General features: G+C 42.4%; 1 protein-coding gene across 1 annotated transcript in view; it reads left to right on the forward strand.

The window, feature by feature from the left end:
* LOC311109677 (nuclear factor erythroid 2-related factor 2-like) overlaps positions 1 to 16,076 on the forward strand; it is a 32,770-nt gene that overhangs the window by 5,087 nt on the left and 11,607 nt on the right. Inside the window, exons 2-4 of the mRNA XM_084152641.1 lie at positions 9,565 to 9,843; positions 13,061 to 13,156; positions 13,264 to 13,485. Of these exons, the coding sequence (XP_084008767.1) occupies positions 9,565 to 9,843; positions 13,061 to 13,156; positions 13,264 to 13,485 (597 nt within the window). The remainder of the gene's footprint in view (positions 1 to 9,564; positions 9,844 to 13,060; positions 13,157 to 13,263; positions 13,486 to 16,076) is intronic.

Genomic DNA, 16,076 nt, shown 5'->3' on the forward strand with positions numbered 1-16,076 from the left:
GTTAATACAGGTAATGAGTGGAGAACAGGAGGGCTTCTTAAAGAAAAACTAACAGGTCTGTGAGAGCCGGAATTCTTACTGGTTGGTAGGTGATCAAATACTTATATCGTGCAATAAAATGCAAATTAATTACTTAATAATCATACAATGTGATTTTCTGGATTTTTGTTTTAGATTCCGTCTCTCACAGTTGAAGTGTACCTATGATAAAAATTACAGACCTCTACATGCTTTGTAAGTAGGAAAACCTGCAAAGTCGGCAGTGTATCAAATACTTGTTCTCCCCACCGTATATGCGGATGATACTATCATGTATGCTATTTCCCCGACTGTTGATCTGGCTGTGTCAAAACTACAGTCAGATTTTATAGCTACAGTGGTTCCTTAATTAAAAGTTTCAAGCTTATGCCGCGACCGTTTTTGGTAGATTGTGGTAAATTGCGTAATTCTGTCATTGTGTCACACTATCACAAGGAGAAGTTAGAACGCTGATCTATCGGTAGTCTAAGTTGTGGCATAAATTGACTATCTTTTCATAAATTAATGACGGTGTGAATGTTTCAGTCTGAGTCTCTCTTTTCTGGCACTAGAGTCCTGCATCAGGCAACAACAACAAAAATTGCTGCTCGGTAGTCCCGGAGTTGAGGGAGAACTTGGGTAAATACAATGGCGCAATTACACTTGACATGTGGACTGATGATTTTAGAAAAATAGGATACTTGTGCCTTACAGCCCATTACATAAATGAAGAGTGGATGTTATCCACCACGGAGTGGGACAGTGCTACAGCTGCACCATTGTGAGCATCTTTACTGGATATATCACTGCTTGGTATGGCAACTGCTTGGCATCTGACCGCAAGACGCTACAGAGGGTAGTGCGTATGGCCCAGTACATCACTGGGGCCAAGCTCCCTGCCTCTATACCAGGCAGTGTCAGAGGAAGGCCCTAAAAATGTTAAAAGAATCCAGCCACCTATGTCATAGACTGTTTTTCTCTGCTACCGCACGGCAAGCGGTACCGATACACCAAGAATGGAACCAACAGGACCCTGAACAGCTTCTACCCAGAAGCCATAAGATTGCTACAGTAAATATTTAGTCCAGGTAGCTATTTGGTGAACTATTTAACTATCTGCATTGACATATTTTGCACTAACTTTTTTGACTCGTCACATACGCTGTTGCTACTGTTTACTATCTGTCACTTTTATTTCTAGTTACGGTATATGTACATATCTAACTCAATTACCCCGTACCCCTGCACAACGACTCGGTACTGGTACCCCTTTTTATATAGCCAAGTTATTGTTACTCATTGTGCATCTATTGTTACTTTAATTGTTACGTTTTTACTTTTCTATTTTTTCTCTATTTTCTTTCTCTGCATTGTTGGGAAGGACCCGTAAGTAAGTGTTTCACTGTTAGTCCACTTCTGTTGTTTACGAAGCATGTGACAAATACATTTTGATTTGATAAGAGCATCTGCCAGATGACTAAAATGTGAAATAAATGGCCTCTAGTGTAGAGAGAGAAGTGGATCTGAGTGTCTGCAATGAGCTTGCAAGATCTTGCCTGCTCAATGTGTACATTTATGTTTTTAAAATGTAGTACTTTGTGTTTTATGTTGTAAATGTGTTTTTGCATGATATTTTGTGCCGCTATTTTGGCCAGGTCAGAGATTTTCAATGAGACTAACCTGTTAAAATAAAGGTACAATTTAAAACATTTAAATAAAGATCATCCTGAGATTGGCCTCTAGTCAGGCTGCTTGATCAGGTTCCAATGCTGACTGATTGATAGGCCTGCTAATCTAACTAATGCATGTAGGTGTGTTCACCTCTTCCTTTCTTTTGTTAGTTGATAAATGGGTTTGCGTGGGCCTGAAGTGAAAGCTATATTGTGTAGTCGTCTGAGATAAGATTGACAAATAAGCCTTTACCTTACATTTGTCAAGCTCCCAGGGCCAGGTGAGTCACGCAACTCTCACGTTAGTTTTCCTTTCATACTATTGACCTAGTCAACTGACACCACACATTGTATTTCAAGGCATTTAGCTAGACACATGAAAATGCATTCCATTGTGTGGTGGGATGGTCATGCTGCCATGTTATCTGCACCATCCGCACGCTAAACAGGAATGTGTACGTGCAGTTACATCAGCCTCTTTGCTGTAATCTTTTCCCAGGTGGTGAAAGGTGGGGTGGTTCTAAGGAGTTTTCTGAGGGCCAGACCGTCACTGCACCACAGTACATATTATACTGGAGCCACAGTTTTAATGAAATGTTGGCACAATACTACAGTGCCTTCAGAAAGTATTCACACCTCTTGACTTTTTCCACATTTTGTTGTGTTACATCTTTAATTTAAAATTGATTAAATTGAGATTTTGTGTCACTGATCTACACACAATACCCCATAATGTCAAAGTGGAATTTTGTGTTTGGATTCTTTAGCAAATTAATACAAAAATGAAAGCTGAAATGTCTTGAGTCAAGTATTCAACCCCTTTTGTTATGGCAACCCTAAAAAAGACAGGAGTAAAAATGTGCTTAATAAGTGACATAATAAGTTGCATGGACCCACTCTATGTGCAATAATAGTGGTTAACCTGCTTTTTGAATGACTACCCCATCTCTGTACCACACGTACAATTGTCTGTAAAGTCCCTCAGTCGAGAAGTGAATTTCAAGCACAGATTCAACCACAAAGACCAGGGAGGTTTTCCAATGCCTTGCATAGAAGGGCACCTACTGGTAAAAATAAAATAAAGCATATCCCTTTGAGCATGTTGAAGTTATCAATTACGCTTTGGATGGTGTATCAATACACTCAGTCACTACAAAGATGCAGGCGTCATTCCTAACTCGGTTGCCGGAGAGGAAGGAAACCGCTCAGGGATTTTACCATGAGGCCAATGGTGATTTTAAAACAGTTAAGAGTTTAATGGCTGTGATAGGAGAAAACTGAGGATGGATCAACATCATTGTAGTTACTCCACAATACTAACCTAAATGACAGACTGAAAAGAAGGAAGCCTGTACAGAATACAAATATTCCAAAACATGCAACCTGTTTGCAATAAGGCCCTAAAGTAATACGGCAAATAATGTGGCAAAGAAATTCACTTTTTGTCCCGAATACAAAGCGTTATGTTTGGGGAAAATCTAACACAACACATCACTGAGTACCACTCTCCATATTTTCAAGCATGGTGGTTGCTGCATCATGTTATGAGTATGCACAGGCAAAATCCTAGAGGATAAACTGGTTCAGTCTGCCTTCAAACAGACGCTGGGAGACAAATTCAACTTTCAGCAGAAAAATAACCTAAAACACAAGGCCAAATATACACTGGTGTTGCTTACCAACACAACATTGAATGTTCCTGAGTGGCCGAGTTACAGTTTTGACTTAAAGTGGCTTGAAGATCTATGGCAAGACTTGTAAAAATCTGTCTAGCAAGCTCTTGAAGAATATTGTACAATCCAGGTATGCAAAGCTCTAGAGACTTACCCAAAAACACAGCTGTAATCGCGGCAAAAGGTGATTCTAGCATGTATTGACTCGGGGTTGAATTCTTATCTAATCAAGATATATTGGTGTTTTATTTTTCATTAATTAAAAGAAAATCATAATTTTTCTTTATTGTGTTTTGTGTTTGTGGATCATTGACAAAAAATGAACAATTTTAATCCATTTTAATCCCACAACAAAATGTGTAAAAAGTAAAGGGGTGTGAATACTTTCTGAAGGCACTGTATGTGTGTGTGTGTGTGTGTGTGTGTGTGTATATATATATATATATATATATATATATATATATATATATATATATATACTGCTCAAAAAAATAAAGGGAACACTAATATAACACATCCTAGATCTGAATGAATGAAATAATCTTATTAAATACTTTTTTCTTTACATAGTTGAATGTGCTGACAACAAAATCACACAAAAATTATCAATGGAAATCAAATGTATCAACCCATGGAGGTCTGGATTTGGAGTCACCCTCAAAATTAAAGTGGAAAACCACACTACAGGCTGATCCAACTTTGATGTAATGTCCTTAAAACAAGTCAAAATGAGGCTCAGTATGTGTGTGTGGCCTCCACGTGCCTGTATGACCTCCCTACAACGCCTGGGCATGCTCCTGATGAGGTGGCGGATGGTCTCCTGAGGGATCTCCTCCCAGACCTGGACTAAAGCATCCGCCAACTCCTGGACAGTCTGTGGTGCAATGTGGCGTTGGTGGATGGAGCGAGACATGATGTCCCAGATGTGCTCAATTGGATTCAGGTCTGGGGAACGGGCGGGCCAGTCCATAGCATCAATGCCTCCCTCTTGCAGGAACTGCTGACACACTCCAGCCACATGAGGTCTAGCATTGTCTTGCATTAGGAGGAACCCAGGGCCAACCGCACCAGCATATGGTCTCACAAGGGGTCTGCGGATCTCATCTCGGTACCTAATTGCAGTCAGGCTACCTCTGGCGAGCACATGGAGGGCTGTGCGGCCCCCCAAAGAAATGCCATCCCACACCATGACTGACCAAGCGCCAAACCGGTCATGCTGGAGGATATTGCAGGCAGCAGAACGTTCTCCACGGCGTCTCCAGACTCTGTCACGTCTGTCACTTGCTCAGTGTGAACCTGCTTTCATCTGTGAAGAGCACAGTGGCGAATTTGCCAATCTTGGTGTTCTCTGGCAAATGCCAAACGTCCTGCACGGTGTTGGGCTGTAAGCACAACCCCCACCTGTGGACGTCGGGCCCTCATACCACCCTCATGGAGTCTGTTTCTGACCGTTTGAACAGACACATGCACTTTTGTGGCCTGCTGGAGGTCATTTTGCAGGGCTCTGGCAGTGCTCCTCCTGCTCCTCCTTGCACAAAGGCGGAGGTAGCAGTCCTGCTGCTGGGTTGTTGCCCTCCTACGGCCTCCTCCACGTCTCCTGATGTACTGGCCTGTCTCCTGGTAGCGCCTCCATGCTCTGGACACTACGCTGACACACAGCAAACCTACTTGCCACAGCTCGCATTGATGTGCCATCCTGGATGAGCTGCACTACCTGAGCCACTTGTGTGGGTTGTAGACTCCGTCTCATGCTACCACTAGAGTGAAAGCACCGCCAGCATTCAAAAGTGACCAAAACATCAGCCAGGAAGCATTGGAACTGAGAAGTGGTCTGTGGTCACCACCTGCAATACCAGTCCTTTATTGGGGGTGTCTTGGTAATTGCCTATAATTTCAACCTGTTGTCTATTCCATTTGCACAACAGCATGTGAAATGTATTGTCAATCAGTGTTGCTTCCTAAGTGGACAGTTTGATTTCACAGAAGTGTGATTGACTTACATTGTGTTGTTTATTATATGACTTACAAGTGTTCCCTTTATTTTTTTGAGCAGTGTATATTCTCTCTCTCGCAGTCAAGTTTTAGAACACCTACTCATTCAAGGGTTTTTCTTTACTTTTACTATTTTCTACATTGTAGAATAATAGTTAAGACCTCAAAACTATGAAATAACACATGGAATCATGTAATAACCAAAAAAGTGTTAAACAAATCTAAATATATTTTATATTTGAGATTCTTCAAATAGCCACCCTTTGCCTTGATGATAGCTTTGCACACTCTTTGATAAAATACCAAGTCCATATTATGGCAAGAAAATCTAAAATAAGCAAAGAGAAACGACAGTCCATCATTACTTTAAGACATGAAGGTCAGTCAATCTGGAACATTAAAATAACTTTTTTAAGTTTCTTCAAGTGCATTCGCAAAAACCATCAAGCGCTATGATGAAACTGGCTCTCATGAGGACCACCACAGGAATGGAAGACCCAGAGTTACCTCTGCTGCAGAGGATAAGTTCATTAGAGTTACCAGCCTCAGAAATTGCAGCCCAAATAATTGCTTCACAGAGTTCAAGTAACAGACACATCTCAACATAAACTGTTCAGAGGAGAGTGTGTGAATCAGGCCTTCATGGTCGAATTGCTGCAAAGAAGCCACTACTAAAGAACACCAATAATAAGAAGAGACTTAATTGGGCCAAGAAACACGAGCAATGAACAGTAGACCGGTGGAAGTTTGTCCTTTGGTCTGGAGTCCAAATTGGAGATTTTTGGTTCCAACCGCCGTGTCTTTGTGAGACGCGTTGTGGGTGAACGGATGATCTCTGCATGTGTATTTTCACCGTAAACATGGAGAAGGAGGTGTTATGATGTGGGGGTGCTTTGCTGGTGACACTGTCTGTGATTTATTTAATATTCAAGGCACTCTTTAGCAGCATGGCTACCACAGCATTCTGCAGTGATACGCCATCCAATCTTGTTTGGGCTTAGTGGGACTATCATTTGTTTTTCAACAGGACAATGACCCAACACACCTCCAGGCTGTGTAAGGTCTATTTTACCAAGAAGGAGAGTGATGGAGTGCTGCATCAGATGACCTGGCCTCAATAATCCCCCGACCTCAACCAAATTGAGATGGTTTAGGATGAGTTGGACCGCAGAGTAAAGGAAAAGCAGCCAACAAGTGCTCAGCATATGTGGGAACTCCTTCAAGACTGTTGGAAATGCATTCCAGGTGAAGCTGGTTGAGAAAATGCCTCATGAAGCTGGTTGAGATAATGCCAAGAGCGTGCAAAGCTGTCATCAAGGCAAAGGGTGGCTATTTGAAGAATCTCAAATCTAAAATATATTTTGATTTGTTTAACACTTTTTTGGTTACTACATGATTCCATATGTGTTATTTCATAGTTTTGATGTCTTCACTATTATTCTACAATGTAGAAAATAGTAAAAAATAAAGAAATACCCTGGAATGAGTAGGTGTTCTAAAACTTTTGACCGGTAGTGTATATATATCTCTTTTTAAATACATTGTTGATATCATCTGGTTGTTTTTTTCCAAATAGCTAGAATAAAATGTACGATAACTCCCAGTGTCAATCATTGCTAATGTCTTCCTTCACATTGTCATGCACATGCAGTTGTCATTGTATCATATTTTAAATATGCATATTGAAAAATAGTGAGGAATCGAATTGTTACAAGCCTGAAAGTCGTCAGAAGTAGCAATGCCTCAAATGTCTGATATTTCTGTACCCCATTCACTCATAACTTTAAAGGGGCAATCAGCAGTTGCTACATCCATTTTAGGACTTAAACATTAATAATAACTTTTTTTTATAAATGCTTCTTGAGCTTAGTTGAACTGTCGTACCCCACCAGATCCAGAAATATAAGCTTGTTTTACTCCAATGATTTTTAAACAAATGATATCTACAGAAACACTGCATTGCCTCAACATAGTTACAACTAAAATGTTTATATCATATATAGATTGTCAGTCCTTGTATCCAAAGCTCTGTCTGAATTTGAGAGTGATTACATTTCTCCAGCCCCATCCGTCAGCTTTTTACCGAAATAGTGGCATGGAGAACGCTTTGTTATTGTTTCAAATGCTGTTTGGTCCTTTAAAGGAGAGGTGATTCCTGTGAAGACAGACAGACAGACAGACAGACAGACAGACAGACAGACAGACAGACAGACAGACAGACAGACAGACAGACAGACAGACAGACAGACAGACAGACAGACAGACAGACAGACAGACAGACAGACAGACAGACAGACAGACAGACAGACAGACAGACAGACAGACAGACAGACAGACAGACAGACAGACAGACAGACAGACAGACAGACAGACAGACAGACAGACAGACAGACACTCCTACTCAGTTATTTACTTGTGGCCAATTCAAGTTATTGCATGCATTTTTTTTCTGAATTGTCTGTTATTTTATTTTGAAGGGTAGTCCCTGAGATACTGTATGTGAAAAACCTCTAAAGCTGCCCTGATTTTATATAAGCACTTCCAGGCAGCGCTACACAGTAGTGGAAAGACTATAGTGTGACCGCCTAGTCATAAAGCAGGGAATAATCATTGAAAACCTGCCCCAATACTATGGCAATAATGCTATCACAACAGCCGTCCAGCCATAAATATGAAGTTAATGGCCGATTTTGATATTTTAATGGTGGTTAAAACATAACTGGTACGGGAGGAAAATGTGTGCTTTGCCAGAATAGTTTGCATGTTAAGTTATCTATTGAGCCAAAGGGTTGATGTTGGTTGAGTCAAGGTCACCGTCTGTCCTTTTGATCCTCACTTCGCATTCCTTTGAAACTCTTTCGTAATGGATGTTTAGCTTGTTACGGAGTCAACACCACACACTCTTGAAGCTTCATGGCCACATGATAAGCTGAATGTGTTTGTGAAAAGAACCCATGAAACCCAGAGATAGTTGTGCTGCTTGGACACCAATGAACGAAAGAAACATGGCCCGTGTCCCAGAACAGAGATTAAGCCTTTTAAGCCGGACATAATTGTCAATGGAGAAATTCATATTTTAGTCCTGGGCTAGGCTTAATCTGGGTCCAGGAAACATCCCCACAATGTCTGTGGCTCCTACCGTCATCTTGAAAATAAATTAGTTGAGACATCAACTCTTCAGATGTGTGCCTTGCTAGCAGGTGTATTCAACAAATGCATTTTGCATGATGACTGTAGAAGTGAACAGCCTAGAGCAGTTACTACAACAGTCCAGTGGCAGTCCTTTGAATGAAACTGCCTCATAGTCCAAACACGTTTGGCAGTCTACCAGCTAGATATTAAGTGTGACGTTCTTTGTCATAATCATCAAAGTTTAATATTCAGTGTAAAAACTGTAGACAATAGAATATAATAGAATACTTATGAAACAACCAATGATATAATAACTGTGAGGTTCTTATATGGGTTCAGCTTTATCAAACAGAACTAATTTGTCTTGTTACCTATTGGTCAGATTAGATTTGGCCCAGTGCCAGCATGTTTGCGATTGGACTGAAATCCAAGCCTGCTGAATAATAATGACCATCAGAGAGTCTCGTCAATAGCTTATTCTTGAGTTGAGCAGCATCTTTCAGCCACACTGTGTGCTGCTCTCGCATATAGAAACAAAGGCTGATCAAGGACATAAAAAAATGCTGGCTTTGTAAGCTGTGCAATATGTATCTATAACTTCATGCATGTAATAATCTTTATTTTACTCTGCGCTCTTTTGTGGATCTTGCTCAGTCATTCCTGATGGTATTTGGTGGTTTAGCTAGATGCTGGTTTTGGAGGTTGCTGTAGTGTACATGTGGGTGTGGAGCCATCCTGCTTTAAGAAAGAGGAAAACAGCATGTATTATTCATACATCCTCCTCACACGTCTCATCTGATTGAGTTGTGTTATGGCTGAAGGTGGGGGTAAGGGACAGCTGTCCACAGGGAGGGGAACGAGATACAATACGTGGCACAGAGAAGCTTTTTGGGTATTGTCGACACACCCTTTTTGTTCCCACTCTTGTCTGCCTTTTGTTTGTTCGTGATGGTTGAGGATACAGAATCCATCTTATACTAACACTTTGTCAAATACTTCAGGATCCCTGCAGTAAAAGTGGTTATTTAAAGAACCCTGCTATCCTCCTTATCTCACTATGGTCGTTGTTCTCCTGCCAGGATATGGACTTGATTGACATCCTGTGGAGGCAGGACATTGACCTGGGTGCCGGGCGGGAGGTGTTTGACCTGAGCCTGCGGCAGAAGGAGAATGAGCTGCGCAGGCAGAAGGAGCTGGAGGAGGAAAAGAGGCTGCAGGAGGGAGCAGGAGGGAGGGAGCAGGATAAGGCCTTGCTGGAACAGCTGGAGCTGGATGAGGAGACTGGAGAGTTCATGCCCCGCCTGCTACCCAGTGAAACAGAGCTGCCCGACACAGATACCACACCAGAGGGAAACCAGGTATATGTCTGTCTGTCAGTCACATTTTTACATTTACATTTTAGTCATTTAGCAGACGCTCTTATCCAGAGCGACTTACAGTTAGTGAGTGCATACATTTTTCATACTTTTGAAAAAGTCACACCAGTGAGTGGCCCCCCTCTGGAATAGAAAAGAGTAACGAGATTAGCATTTATGCTAGGGAAATGCATGTATACAGTACCAGTCAAAAGTTTTGATACACCTACTCATTCCAATTATTATTATTTCTTTACTATTTTCTACATTGTAGAATAATAATGAAGACATCGAAACTATGAAATAACACATATGGAATCATGTAGTAACCAAAAAAGTGTTAAACAAATGAAAATATATTTTATATTTGAGATTCTTCAAATAGCCACCCTTTGCCTTGATGACAGCTTTGCACACTCTTGGCACTCTCAACCAGCTTCATGAGGTAGTCACCTGGAATGGATTCCAATTAACAGGTGTGCCTTCTTAAAAGTTAATTTGTGGAATTTCTTTCCTTCTTAATGCGTTTGAGAGAATCAGTTGTGCTGTGACAAGGTAGGTGTGGTATACAGAAGATAGCCCTATTTGGTAAAAGACCATGTCCATATTATGGAGAGAACAGCTCAAATAAGCAAAGAGCAATGACAGTCCATTACTTTTAAGACATGAAAGTCAGTAAATCCGGAAATGTCAAGAACTTTAAAGGTTTCTTGAAGTGCGGTCGCAAAAACCAAGTGCTATGATGAAACTGGCTCTCATGAGGACCGCCACAGGAAAGGAAGACCCGGAGTTACTTCTGCTGCAGAGGATAAATTCAGAGTTAACTGCACCTCAGATTGCAGCCCAAATAAATGCTTCACAGAGTTCAAGTAAGACACATCTCAACATCAGCTGTTCAGAGGAGACTGCGTGAATCAGGCCTTCATGGTCGAATTGCTGCAAAGAAACCACTACTAAAGGACACCAATAAGAAGAAAATACTTGATTGGGCCAAGAAACACGAGCAATGGACATTAGACCGGTGGAAATCTGTCCTTTTGGTCTGATGAGTCCAAATGTGTGTCTTTGTGAGACAGAGTAGGTGAACGGATGATCTCTGCATGTGTGGTTCCCACCGTAAAGCATGGAGGAGGAGGTGTGATGGTGTGGGGTTGCTTTGCTGTTGACACTGTCAGTGATTAATTTAGAATTCAAGGCACACTTAACCAGCATGGCTACCACAGCATTCTGCAGCGATACGCCATTCCATCTGGTTTGAGCTTAGTGGGACTATCATTTGTTTTTCAACAGGACAATGACCCAATACCTCCAGGCTGTGTAAGGGCTATTTTACCCAGAAGGAGAGTGATGGAGTGCTGCATCAGATGACCTGGCCTCCACAATCACCCGACCTCTAACCAATTGAGATGGTTTGGGATGAGTCGGACATCAGAGTGAAGGAAAAGCAGCCAACAAGTGCTCACATATGTGGGAACTCCTTCAAGACTGTTGGAAAAGTATTCCAAATGAAGCTGGTTGAGAGAATATTTTGATTTCTTTAACACTTTTTTGGTTACTACATAATTCCATATGTTATTTCGTAGTTTGGATGTCTTCACTATTATTCTACAATGTAGAAAATAGTACAAATAAAGAAAAACCCTTGAATTAGTAGGTGTGTCCAAACTTTTGACTGGTACTGTATGTGCAGATGTTTTGTGTCTTGTTTTTTTAAAGATTCATTTTGAGGGTGGTGTAGTAAAGTGCATAAAAATAAGTCCTCTCACTGTCAACTGCGTTTATTTTCAGCAAACTTAACATGTGTAAATATTTGTATGAGCGTAACAAGATTCAACAACTGAGGCATAAACTGAACAAGTTCCACAGACATGTGACTAACAGAAAAGTAACAGTCAGTAGCTGGTGTGGCCACCAGCTGCATTAAGTACTGCAGTGCATCTCCTCCTCATGGACTGCAACATATTTGCCAGTTCTTGCTGTGAGATGTTACCCCACTCTTCCACCAAGGCTCTTGCAAGTTCCCTGACATTTCTGGGGGCAACGGCCCTAGCCCTCACCCTCCGATCCAACAGGTCCCAGACGTGCTCAATGGGATTGATATCCGGGCTCTTCGCTGGCCATGGCAGAACACTGACATTCCTGTCTTGCAGGAAATCACACACAGAACGAGGAGTATGGCTGGTGGCATTGTCATGCGGTATCACATGAGGGAGGAGGATGTCTTCCCTGTAACGCACACGTTGAGATTGCCTGCAATGACAACAAGCTCAGTCCGATGATGCTGTGACACACCGCCCCAGACCATGACGGCCCTCCACCTCCAAATCGATCCCACTCCAGAGTACAGGCCTCGGTGTAACGCTCATTCCTTCGACGATAAACGCGACTCCGATCCTTCACCCCTGGTGAGAAAAAAACGCGACTCGTCAGTGAAGAGCACTTTTTGCCAGTCCTGTCTGGTCCAGCGACGGTGGGTTTGTGCCCATAGGTGACGTTGTTGCCGGTGATGTCTGGTGTGTACAGGCCTACAAGCCCTCAATTCAGCCTATTGCGGACAGTCTGAGCACTGATGGAGGGATTGTGCGTTCCTGGTGTAACTCGGGCAGGTGTTGTTGCCATCCTGTACCTGTCCCGCAGGTGTGATGTTCGGATGTACCGATCCTGTGCAGGTGTTGTTACATGTGGTCTGCCACTGCGAGGATGATCAGCTGTCCGTCCTGTCTCCCTGTAGCGCTGTCTTAGGTGTCTCACAGTACGGAAATTGCAATTTATTGCCCTGGCCACATCTGTAGTCCTCATGCCTCCTTGCAGCATGCCTAAGGCACGTTCACGCAGATGAGCAGGGACCCTGGGGATCTTTCTTTTGGTGTTTTTCAGAGTCAGTAGAAAGGCCTCTTTAGTGTCCTAAGTTTTCATAACTGTGACTGCCTACCGTCTGTAAGCTGTCTTATCGACCGTTCCACAGGTGCATGTTCATTAATTGTTTATGGTTCATTGAACAAGCATGGGAAACCGTGTTTAAACCCTTTACAATGAAGATCTGTGAAGTTATTGGGATTTTTACGAATTATCTTTGAAAGACAGGGTCCTGAAAAATGGATGTTTCTTTTTTTGCTGAGTTAACCTTATGTTTAGTACTGTATCAAAGAAAGTAGCTTTTTTTTTAACCAGCTTTATCGCTCTAACAGCCAGTAATTTATATCTGTGTGTGTTTTTGTAGAACACCATATTTTCCAGAGTGGATGGGAATGCACTTTCATTTGATGAGTGCATACAGCTTCTCGCAGAGACATTCCCTTTAGTAGAAGCCATCGAGGTAAGAGAATACACTACCAATACCTACAAAGCAGTAACATAATTATAATCTGTCTCTCCTCTTATGAATGCATCCCCTCATCTCCAGTATTTTTCTGTGTTTTCTAGCCCCCCCATCCTCCTCCTGGTTATATCATGCCCTCCCCTTCCATTGGCAGCAGTAGGCCAGATATGCTGACCTCCCAGCAGTCACCTGTGGCCCAGAATCCCATGCTCTCTGCTCTGCTGGCCCCGCACAAGGCTCCCACTGCTGTGCCTGCGTCTCTGGCTCCAGCCCCTGTGGACGTGGAGCAGGCCTGGATGGAGCTGCTCTGCCTGCCTGAGCTCCAGGTACAGTTGAAGACGGAAGTTTACATACACTTTAGCCAAATACATTTAAACTCAGTTTTTCACAATTCCTGACATTTAATCCTAGTAAAAATTCCCTGTTTTAGGTCAGTTAGGATCACCACTTTATTTTAAGAATGTGAAATGTCAGAATAATAGAGAGAATGATTTATTTCAGGTTTTTATTTCTTTCATCACATTCCCAGTGGGTCAGAAGTTTACATACACTCAATTAGTATTTGGTAGCATTGCCTTTAAATTGTTTAACTTGGGTCAAACGTTTTGGGTAGTCTACCACAAGCTTCCCACAATAAAGGGTGAATGTTGGCCCATTCCTCCTGACAGAGCTGGTGTAACTGAGTCAGGGTTGTAGGCCTCCTTGCTCGCACACGCTTTTTCAGTTCTGCCCACAAATCTTCTATAGGATTGAGGTCAGGGCTTTGTGATGGCCACTCCAATACCTTAACTTTGTTGTCCTTAAGCCATTTTACCACAATTTTGGAAGTATGCCTGGGGTCATTGTCCATTTGGAAGACCCATTTGCGACCAAGCTTTAACTTCCTGATTGATGTCTTAAGATGTTGCTTCAATATATCCACAATATATATTGTGGATGCCATCTATTTTGTGAAGTGCACCAGTCCCTCCTGTAGCAAAGCACCCATACAGCATGATGCTACCACCCCTGTGCTTCACAGTTGGGATGGTGTTCTTCGGCTTGCAAGCGTACCCCTTTTTCCTCCAAACATAACGATGGTCATTATGGTCAAACAGTTCTATTTTTGTTTCATCAGACCAGACGACATTTCTCCAAAAAATACGATCTTTGTCCCCATGTGCAGTTGCAAACCGTAGTCTGGCTTTTTTATGGCGGTTTTGGAGCAGTGGCTTCTTCCCTGCTGAGCGGCCATTCAGGTTATGTTGATACAGTGAGGAAAAAAAGTTTTTGATCCCCTGCTGATTTTGTACGTTTGCCCACTGACAAAAACATGATCAGTCTATAATTTTAATGCTAGGTTTATTTGAACAGTGAGAGACAGAATAACAACAACAAAAAATCCAGAAAAACGCATGTCAAAAATGTTATAAATTGATTTGCATTTTAATGAGGGAAATAAGTATTTGACCCCCTCTCAATCAGAAAGATTTCTGGCTCCCAGGTGTCTTTTATACAGGTAACGAGCTGAGATTAGGAGCACACTCTTAAAGGGAGTGCTCCTAATCTCAGTTTGTTACCTGTATAAAAGACACCTGTCCACAGAAGCAATCAATCAGATTCCAAACTCTACACCATGGCCAAGACCAAAGAGCGCTCCAAGAATGTCAGGTACAAGATTTTAGACCTACACAAGGCTGTAATGGGCTACAAGACCATCGCCAAGCAGCTTGGTGAGAAGGTGACAACAGTTGGTGCGATTATTCGTAAATGGAAGAAACACAAAATAACTGTCAATCTCCCTCGGCCTGGGGCTCCATGCAAGATCTCACCTCGTGGAGTTGCAATGATCATGAGAACGGTGAGGAATCAGCCCAGAACTACACGGGAGGATCTTGTCAATGATCTCAAGGCAGCTGGGACCATAGTCACCAAGAAAACAATTGGGAACACACTACGCCGTGAAGGACTGAAATCCTGCAGCGCCCGCAAGGTCCCCCTGCTCAAGAAAGCACATATACAGGCCAGTCTGAAGTTTGCCAATGAACATCTGAATGATTCAGAGGAGAACTGGGTGAAAGTGTTGTGGTCAGATGAGACCAAAATCAAGTTTTTGGCATCAACTCAACTCGCCGTGTTTGGAGGAGGAGGAATGCTGCCTATGACCCCAAGAACACCATCCCCACCGTCAAACATGGAGGTGGAAACATTATGCTTTGGGGGTGTTTTTCTGCTAAGGGGACAGGACAACTTCACCGCATCAAAGGGACGATGGACGGGGCCATGTACCATCAAATCTTGGGTGAGAACCTCCTTCCCTCAGCCAGGGCATTGAAAATGGGTCGTGGATGGGTATTCCTGCATGACAATGACCCAAAACTCATGGCCAAGGCAACAAAGGAGTGGCTCAAGAAGAAGCACATTAAGGTCCTGGAGTGGCCTAGCCAGTCTCCAGACCTTAATCCCATAGAAAATATGTGGAGGGAGCTGAAGGTTCGAGTTGCCAAATGTCAGGCTCAAAACCTTAATGACTTGGAGAAGATCTGCAAAGAGGAGTGGGACAAAATCCCTCCTGAGATGTGTGCAAACCTGGTGGCCAACTACAAGAAACGTCTGACCTCTGTGATTGTCAACAAGGGTTTTGCCACCAAGTACTAAGTCATGTTTTGCAGAGGGGTCAAATACTTATTTCCCTCATTAAAATGCAAATCAATTCATAACATTTTTGACATGCGTTTTTCTGGATTTTTTTGTTGTTATTCTGTCTCACTGTTCAAATAAACCTACCATGAAAATTATAGACTGATCATGTCTTTGTCAGTGGGCAAACGTACAAAATCAGCAGGGGATCAAATACTTTTTTCCCTCACTGTATAGGACTTGTTTTACTGTGGCTATACAGTGGGGGGGGGGGGAAAGTATTTATTCAGCCACCAAT

This window comes from Coregonus lavaretus, assembly GCF_964263955.1.
Source record: "Coregonus lavaretus genome assembly, chromosome: 35".
Lineage (NCBI taxonomy): Eukaryota > Metazoa > Chordata > Actinopteri > Salmoniformes > Salmonidae > Coregonus > Coregonus lavaretus.